Source organism: Jatropha curcas, chromosome 5 (genome assembly GCF_041381405.1).
Source record: "Jatropha curcas cultivar XTBG-Jc1 chromosome 5, XTBG_Jcur_1.0, whole genome shotgun sequence".
Lineage (NCBI taxonomy): Eukaryota > Viridiplantae > Streptophyta > Magnoliopsida > Malpighiales > Euphorbiaceae > Jatropha > Jatropha curcas.
In genome coordinates, this window is record NC_143155.1 from 1,808,755 (window position 1) to 1,818,919 (window position 10,165).

General features: G+C 32.2%; 1 protein-coding gene across 2 annotated transcripts; it reads right to left on the reverse strand.

Annotated features, from left to right (window-relative positions):
- Positions 1-4,325: 4,325 nt before the first annotated feature.
- Positions 4,326-10,104, reverse strand: LOC105650292 (Tetratricopeptide repeat (TPR)-like superfamily protein). Of its 2 annotated transcripts, XM_089721889.1 has the most exons (4): positions 7,283-10,104; positions 6,725-6,830; positions 6,327-6,442; positions 4,326-5,236 (listed from the first exon to the last, which is right to left on the reverse strand). In XM_089721889.1, exon 1 carries the CDS (start codon positions 9,846-9,848, stop codon positions 7,347-7,349), a length of 2,502 nt encoding a protein of 833 aa, XP_089578015.1. In that variant the 5' UTR covers positions 9,849-10,104; the 3' UTR covers positions 4,326-5,236; positions 6,327-6,442; positions 6,725-6,830; positions 7,283-7,346. The 2 variants fall into 2 exon arrangements, with proteins under 2 accessions (XP_089578015.1, XP_089578016.1); XM_089721890.1 differs by lacking the exon at positions 6,327-6,442.
- Between the last annotated feature and the right edge of the window lie 61 nt (positions 10,105-10,165).

Here is a 10,165-nt window from a genome sequence, read left to right on the forward strand (position 1 = left end):
ATTGAAGAAAACAAAACAGGGCTGGAGTTTTGTTATAATTAATTAATTAATTAATTTAATTTAATAAAATAAAGATGGCTACCTTTGAATTATGGGATTGACTGCCCTGGCTGCCTAGTTGGCTTGCTTTGCTCTAGAATTTGTCGTGCAGTTTTTATTGAATAACCTAGATGGAATTGTTTGAATTCTTTCTCGAACCACAATATTCCTTAAAAAGGAAAATACTTGATCCACTTGATTTGATTTCATATCGCTGTTTACTCGTCAAATCAATAAAATTAAAAATTTTTTTAAAAAATTATTTATACTTTATTTTTATTTTTTAAATGTATAATAAAAAATATTATTATTTAAAAATAATTTATATTTTTATTGCTTTAATCTATAAAAAAAAAAAAAAAGGTCGAGGATATACTTAGAAAATTGGTTAAAAGGCCACTACAAGTTGAAGAACATTATTAGAGAAAGAAATATATAAAAATCTATTGAAAATATATAATTTTTTATTCATTTTAAATTTTTTTACTGCTAATACGATAAAAATTAAAGATCTTAATTAAAAAACGTTTTATATAGATTTCACAGCCTGTTTTATTGCTGAAAAAATTTTAGAAGGTAAACACTGGGAATTCTGGAGTTTAAAATTCATTAAATAAATTTTTATAACTTGGTTCTTATTTATTTCTTTTCTTTCATTTTATTATTCTATGTGTCAAAATTAAAATTTTGACTTATTTTTAAAAAATAGAATTTCACGTGTAAGTTCATAATTTTCTTTTTTTTTTTTTTTCCATCAATGCCATTAAATTTCCATTAGAAAAAGCCATTTTTTTTATCAAAATTAAAACTATAGGGCTTAAAATTGATAAAATAAAAATTTAAGGACACAATGAATAAAATATGATTGAGGAACTAATTTATGCATTTTACCGAAAACATTAAATTTTTAAATTTTTTTTTTAAATTTAAAAATTTTTTAAATTTTTTGGATAAATTATAATTTATTGTCTCAAAATAATAATTCACATTACTAATTTTAGATCTTATACATTAATGGTTCAATTTCCTATTTTAGCTGTGAAATTCTATCACTTTTTTTTTTTTTTTTTTGTTTTTCTCATTGACTATTGGCTGTAGTTAGATTAATGTATCAGAATACTTAATTTTTTTTTGCAAATTTTCACAATTTTACCCTATTCTAATCTTTTTGCCAATTTTATTTTAATTTGGACCTTTTATAGTAATATCACTCTCACTGCAATTAAAAATTAAATTTCATAAAAAATATATATATATTTTTTCATCATTTTTTAAAACAATTAACAATAAAGATAAAATAAAATTTTACACACCTTTTGAATATCAAATGATATTCACATACTATCTGATGGATGATACGTTGGTAGATTTAAAAATATAATATTTAATACGTGCACTTAAAATAATTAAGAAGTTATTTATTTATTTTTTATTAAATAAATAATGATTTGACCATATTATCAATAAAAGTATTACAACCGTTAGGGCATTTTCATCTTTAAAATATAGATAATATAAAAACAAAATACATAATTAAAAGATATTTATATTTCACTAAATTAATTTTTATGCATTTCGGAACTTTTTATTAGATAACAAAAATTTACGTTATTAATACACTAGAAAAAGAAATTAACACATCTATTTCAAAAATTAAAATTTAATCTATGCAACATGGATGGTATAGATCAATAAAAAAAATTTTAAATTTTTATAAGTGTCAGACAATGATTTAAAAATATTAAAAATAATTTTTTTATTTATAATTATATCCTTAATTATAATTAAGTGTGCTATTATTATGAAGTATCAAAATTGAAATAAAATTGACAAAAAAAAAAAAGATAGAATAAAATTGCAAAAATTTACAAAATCTAGAGCATTCTAATTATTAGGCACTCTAGTCCTTGTTTTATTGTATTTCTAATTCTTAAATTGCGTGTATGATAGAATCTTTATGGCACAATTCATTGAATTACCTTCACTAGCCATCAAAAGAGCTACTCCCTTTTTCTTCCAAGAAACCTATATTTTAAGATAAATCGTTTGGTTTTGCACAAAACTCATAGTAACATGACTAAATTATTCTTCTCGGTTACTTGTGAAAACATTTATTTTATTTAATGTAAATAAAGATAACATTGAAAGAACATCGTTTATCACTCTTTAAAATACTTAAAACGACTTATATTTTGAGATAAAATAATCACCAAAAAATGACTTATATTTTGGGACAGAGGAAGTAATATATAAAGACATTTACTTTCAAACATTTAAACTACAAAAAACACCAAACTATACGACTTGTTGCAAGATACTCCAAAATGACCTTTGTACCTCGACACCTTCATTTTAAAATTTAAATATATTAGCATCCTAGTTTTAAATCAAACCATAAAGATGAGTAAAATGATATTACGGTGGATCCACTGCTTGACCTTGGGGTAACCCAAAAAAGTCAAACCTCACCGTTCTACTTCCAATTTGACTTGACCCAAATATACACAAGCCAATTGAAAAACCATATCTATTGAACCAACACAAAATCTGAAGCCCTTGAACCCTATTCTATATGCGCAAAAAGGCAACGTAAGGAAAGCTTGTAGAGAAAAAATATAGAGAAAAAACCAGTAGACAAACTAGACGTGCTTATCACATTTTTTATTTAGTAAAAAGAAAGATTCAAAGAGAAAGTGATACAATACAGGTTCCTTTTCTTTCTTTTATAATTGTCCAAAGTAATTCCCTCAAATACCATACCAGCCAAGTATTTCCTGTGAAGGTACTTATTTGGCTTCCTTGGAATTAGAGGGTACGTTCTTACTCGAAGCACCCTACTATATGGATTGATTATATATATTGAAATTGTCACAATCTGCAAATTCATAATTTTTATAATGACACTGCTCTGTTGTGTTGAATCCCAATTTAATATATCCACCAACCCTAATTTATTATAGCATTTTTTCTAATAATCAAGGGCTCAAGTTTCTTATGCATCAGAAGGCAGAGTTTGAAAGCAGGGCGATTAGGGATTTTAGAAGAGACAGTTCAATGCAAACAGAAGGATGTCAAGCAATGGGTCCTATCATAATATCATAATACTCCTTTTGATGGTCTAATTTTAAACTAGGATGCCAATATATTTAAATCTCTAAAAGAGGTGTTTTGGGTACTTTTACAACATGTTGTATAGTCGGAGTATTTTTATAGTTTAAGCCACTTTCAAAAAACTATTTAAGAGATTTTTAACTAATGATCATGTTAACACGTTGATTCTTCTATCCAAAATAGTATCCTTTAACTAGCAATTGACAAAAAATGATTCATAAGTTATAGTCAAATTAACAATAAGATTCCTAACTTATGATTGTTGTTAATATTTTGATCCTTCCATTATAATTTTTATTAACACTTTAGTTTCTTTGTTTTTGACGAAATGGCCAAAGCGTTAATAAAATCATAATTTAGGGACCTTATAATTAGTTTTTGAATATAGAGATTTTCACATGTTAATTTGACTATAACTTAAGGACCAATTTATTATTTTCCCCATTTTTAAATGTCTTCCAGGTAAAACTGTTCTCTATTATGTTTCTTGTCGACTAATGCTAATGAAGATGAGTTCATTTATGGATAGTAGTAGCAGGTTTGGCAGAACCACCAAACCTTCATTCTCCATATGTATAGACTTCACAACCTGAAGGACCAATCTATCATCAGCAAGGGTATCACTAAGTCTTCAATGGTTTCACTTGGCCCCATTTCTCATGTCTTTAATCTCTAAGTCCCTTAATAGGAGATGCCTTATGACGATATTCAATCCTACATTAACTAATGTAGTTAGAGTTTTGTAAGGTTATGGGCATCTCTTTTAGATTTCATTTCTTTTTTTTTTTTTTTAAATTTTTCCAAAATGTAAAACCATGTGATCTAAGTTACTGATAAATAGAGATACACTCAACCAAAAGTAACCAAACTCACCAATGGTTCGCTGTGCAATCATTGCAATTTTGGTGTTGGGCTCCCAAACTCCCATTGATGGGTGTGTTGTTTACAGTTATTTACTTACCGTTACTGACCGTTTCCTGCCAAGACCGGGATAGTAACTGCATTTCTGCTAGTTATTAAAGGACTTCACTCTACAGTATGTGTCAGTCATTAGAAAATGACGTGTAAAGAACTATGAAGCACCATGAGTTTCAGATATACAGACTAACATAATATGGTTGCACAAGTTCTTTCCAAAGCATTTTTTGTACATGATGCACGAGCATGGACGGACATAACATAAACACAAAAAAGTGACTTTTCAAAATATCAATACACGACTGGCACAGTTTACAAGTAAACCAAAATTCCCAAAATGTATTATCTTTCACTCCGTAAAAATAGATAAAGAAATATCCTGTATCCATATTGACTAAAAAAGATTCACACTCTAAATTTCATGTCTTAATAAAAGAAGACAATGATTGCTTCCAATTACAATGCCATCTTTGGAAATGGTTTGCTTAGCCATCACAAAACTTGCCCTTAAAAGTCATGAGCAATGAAGCGAAGCCGCGGAACATGTTATCGTAATATGATATGACATTACTTAAAGTGATTCAACAGCAATGCATGTCCAAATAACTGATGATTGAGTGTATATATAGATATAACTGTACCACAGGACTCCATGTGCCCCCTGCTGATCCAGCATAGGCATGGTTAATTTTTGTTTCCAGATTTGTTAGCTTGACCATGCAGAACTCTATGCTGACATTCCATCGAAATACATAAGCTGCTTCCTGCATACCCAAATTCAATTACACTCCGAGGAAAGTAGTTCATGAATAGCCATCGGAAAAGAAATACAGTTACATGTCTCACGAAGGGCCCATAATATAGAGCAAAGACAGTATCATACTTCACAAGTTAGATTCCATGAGAGCGCGAGTTTTGAGAGAGAGATATTAGTGGAGGGCTTCATAAAGCAATTTGCAATGAAGCTGGAACCACCACAATACACTGAAAATTTATGTATGGAAAAGACAATGCCTGAAAAGAAAATTATCTCTCAGTAACCATCAGCAAACTTCACCACACCAATCCCAATGTGCTAGCTTCTTGTTCCCATGCCGTAAAAACAAATTGAGACCCTCACTTTCCATGATGTTGACTAAGTCAAAGAGGACAGATCCCAAAGATTCTCCTGCATATATCAGAGTAAATTAACTGCCTATTTCTCATGTTAATAGATCGTCAATAAACACATACAACACCGAAGCAGCATTGCGAGACATTAGCACAAGCAGCAGTTTATCACAAATTCACTTTTTAGTTACAAAACTGAAGTTAAAAATCATGCAACTAATGCATTCAGAAATATATTTTCTGTATCTTTGAAGATTTTATTTCAGAAATCAGTTTCCTTGGAACTGAAAAAGAGAAAAAGAAAAAAAGAAAAAAAGAAAACATTCTGATCCAAATATGAGATTCAACCTGAAAAATCAAAATTCAAATACAGCATTTCTAGTCATTTAATCATCATAATGTCGCCAGTCGTGGGACATGGCAACCACTTAATGACCCTAAACTTATCTTTGGGGAACGTAGAAAATAAAGGGGAAAGGAAAGGGGAGTGATAGGAAATGGAAGGACATTCTTCCTTTCACTTGTTTGAAAGAGAAAGGAAAAAGGGAGAGAGAAATAAGGATAGGAAAAGGTTCCTTCCAAATTGCGGAGAAAAGAGCTTGTTTCCTTTTATCCTCAATTTGGAGAGAAGAGCTACTGCAGGCCCAAGGAAAACGTCCATTTGCCTCTGTAACTATTTTTAAAACTATAGAGGTTCATGTATATAATGTAGAGAAGGAGCTTATTAGTTGGATGCTTAAAGGAATTACAGATGCAATTCCTTTGGCTGTTTAGAAGATACACATGGAGAAAAGGAGTGGCTGCACAGCGCATACTTGTCAGTTTTAGTTGACAAAGATTTTCCATTTCGATCATATGATTTAAAAAAGTTATAATTAATACTGATAACTGGAAATATTGGTATACACCTAGTACACCCTTTTTCTTGTCCTTACCAGTATAGTTCCTTGCGTACATGGGAAACTTCGCCTTTTATTTTCTGAGTTAATATTATCATTAGCTTTATTTATCCACAGAATTATCATTAGCTTTATTTATCCACAGGAAAAAGTATAAACGAAGGAAAAAACTCAAAATTCAGTTTAAACAAAAGATTTATTCATATGAGAAAGTAGCAATGCTTCATATATCACATTACAATCTCTTACCTACTGGCGACATAACAAGCATAGAACTTGATCTGATCTTTCCTTTTTGCGTGTGTGTATGTGAAGATATAACATTAAAATTTTTGCATGTTATGTCCATGTTTCAATATGTCAATCTGCAAAAGGAAGTGGCAAGCAATAAATGACTTAAGCACAACATTTCCCGGCCAGTTCAAAAACTTAAAATACAAACACATTTACATATATAGTTAATCTAGAAAACAACTTCAAGAATTATTACTAACCATAATCAAAGTACTAGCGAGTGCTCAAAAAGAAAAATGAATTCCAACAAAATCATAATGATAAGAAGAAGAATAATCAAAACATCTGTGAGTTTATATCAAATAATTGGTGCATTAAGTTCATTTGCTAAAAGAAATCATTTCTATTCTTACCCCTTTGAGAGTCACTCTTGTTCAAAGATGAGATAAGTGCACGACAGAGATTTGCCCTTTGACATTCTTGTTCTTCTTTCTTCTTCCTCAGTTTTCTTTTCAAAGCCTGAGCAGTGAGCACAATGAACCTTCCTTTAGCTTCTATTTTGCTATTAAACCATTTCAATATAAAACAACGGCGATATGTGTACCACAATTACTTGGCCATTATTGCTAAATTTTCATGTTTGATAAATTTGTATATTAACTACAAATACAAGAGTACAAAAATTTTCCAATAAAAAAGTTATTTTAGGTGTTGGAAGTATCAATAAGTAATCCAGTTAAATTCTTATTAAAGTAGAAATCTGAGTAATTTTGCTATTTCTGAAAAACAAAAGATTCACAGTAGTGCCAACCGATACCATTATATTTTGGCCTGCAATACCCTGAGACCATGATCTCGAATATTACTAGCATTATAGCCAACACCATTATTTAAAATCTGGAAATGATATATGAGAAAAAAGGAACTCAAGAAATACACAGAAAATTAAGTCAAGAATGAGAAGGTATTACCTTTCAAAGCCTTTGAAGGTTTCCAGTAGCCTCGAAAGCATTATAAGGAAAAAAATGGTGCTCACTAGTCTTGTAAACTCTGTCGACCGCAAGGTGAAGTATTTCCACGCTCAACAAACCGTAGGCTAAGTTTATCCGCCTCCTCTGATTTTCCTTCTAACAGTAGTTTCTTGCTCACCTTTTCACACAACTTCAAATCAGGAATCAGATTCCGATTAAACATTCGACAAGCTACTCTATATGCTGGTAGAGGAATCCCTTTGCTCAAATAACCCTCCATTAGCACATGGCATGTGTTAGCATCAATTCTCGAGGCCGTTCTCAAAACCTTTCCTAAGAGTTTATCAGCAGCCTCAAGGTTTCCGAAGCTACATAGTTTCTCAATAACTTGATTATATGCAGTTCTGCATTTTTTCCGTGAAAGCATTTTGTCTAATAGTTTTAACAAATCTTCCACTCTACCCATCTGACAGTACCGATGTATCACTGTTCTATATGTCACAGGTGTAGGATCTAATCCCTTCTTAAGCATCTTCATAGTAAATTCAGTAGCCTCTTCTATTCTACCTTTCCTTCCGAGTGCATCAATTATTGTAGTGTAAGTGACTGCATCAGGATGTTTGTTGTTTAGATACATATCATCCATCACCGATAGAGCAGCATCTATGTCATCCTTCTGGCAAAATCCATGAATTAAAGTAGTAAAGTTTACTGCATTGACGGCACACCCCCAGTTCAGACACTCTTCTGTGAACTTTTTTGCCTCTTCCATTTTTCCCTGCCAACAAAGAGACTTAATTAATAAATTAATTTCAACAGGAGTTGGGAAAAAGCTCTTCCTAAGCATCTCTGTCACTACATCACAAGCCTCAGACAGCTTCCCCTCCCTTCGCAGCCCATGCATCACAACACTATATGTAATTGCATTAGGTGTCCACCAGTCCTCTTCACTCATATTCATCATCTTCCTTGCTTCCAATGAGTTCCCATTTCGACAAAGCCCATTTAACAATGCTGTATAGGATACAGTGTTTGGCTTGCAGCCATGCTTGTACATTTGCTGAAGCATCTTTTTAGCTTCCTCCACCTTCCCAACCTTACAAAGTCCGTTGACAACAGCAGTGTAGGTAACAACATCAGGAGAGCAACCTTTAGCAAACATTTCATTCACAATTTTTTTTGCCTGGTCTATCCTTCCCTGCTTACAAAATGAATCAACTATAGCACTATACCCAACCTTATCAACCTGAAATCCCCTTTCTTCAGCTTCTGTTAAAAACTCAACTGCCTCATCTGCATGTCCATGCTTGGAAAGCATATGGATTAGAGTATTATAAGTGACCTGATCAGGCAACAATTTACTATCCTTAATCATCTTCTCTATCAAGTCTTTTACTTCTTTGATCCTCTTGTCCTTGGAAAGGAAACCAATTACAGTATGATAACTAACTTTATCTGGGAAGCATCCTTTGAGAGGCATTTCCGAAATCAGCTCTATGGCATCTTCAACTCGATGAACATCACAGCATCCCCTGATCAAACAGTTATAAGTTACAACATTTGGCGTGATTCCAACAAGTTTCATGCTTTCTAAAAATCTAAATGCCTTCTCTAACTTATTTGCCATTACCAAAACATTAATGGCAGTGTTACATATCAACAGATTAGGTTCAACACCTGCTTTCTGCATCACAGTCAAGACTTGCATTGCATTCCTCAACTTACCGGCCCGACTATATGACACCATTACATAAGCAAAAGCTTCATGCCGACAGTAGATTCCTCTACGTGCCATAAGTCGAAGAATCCTCCTAGCACCTTGACACAACTTAGTTTTACTGAGAACCTCAAGCATCACATAATACACAATTGGATCATGCCGATACCGCCATTGCCTGTCAGCCCAGTAGAAAAAATTTAAAGCAACCCTTTCATCAGCTTGGGACAGCAAAACAGCACAAACTTGTCGTGGCTTGAGGTTTCTTAGTAAGCGCCTCATTTCACCTTCAAGTTTAGGATTCCAAGCTTGCCTAAGCTCAATCAACCTACATATTTCTCTCACCAAAGGGTGTCGAAATTCCTCTTCCCCTATCTCAATTCTCCAAACATCTTCCTTCTGATAATGACTTCTATTAACAGTATCCAAAACCAAAAAATCGTTATCATTATCACTAACTTCTCCTCCTTTTTCTTCGTCTTCTTCTTCAATCTCATCAAAACCATCAATTTTAGGGTTTTTATCCATTTCACACTCATCGTCACTGAAACCCATTTGCCTAAACTTGTTAAACCCATCATTCCTATCATAACAATTCTCCGTTTCTCTAGAATGGGCATTGAAATTATCATTTGAGGAAGAACTGGGGTAAATATCACTTGAAGATAATGACGAGAAATATGTATTTAAAACAATGAAAGTAATTGGGGGAGCATGAAAATGCTGTTTTGGGAAAGAAACACACTCGATACCATAAACACACGCCTTCAACTGAAAGACACTAACCAACTTGTGAGGATAAGCAATGGCTTTGCGAATTGTGCGGTAATAATTGAAACCAAACAACATTTTAATATAGTATCGGTTAGCAGAGTGAAAATGCAAGAGAAATTAAACAGGAAAAGATAGAATTGAAGCATATGATATTGTTCGTCTGTGCATTCTTCAGATACCGATTTTGTGCTGCTTCTTGGAGACTCTTAACAGGCAAGAAGCCTTCGCCGAATTTGCACATGTAGCTCAGAGCAGTTGTGTGATTCTGTTTTACCAAGCAGCCAGAACACCCGAGGGTTTCATTTTTCATTCTTCCTTTCCCCAAACACATATATATATTATTTTATTCCCAAATTTGCGTAATTATCTACCTTCAAAAAATAAAAAAAGTT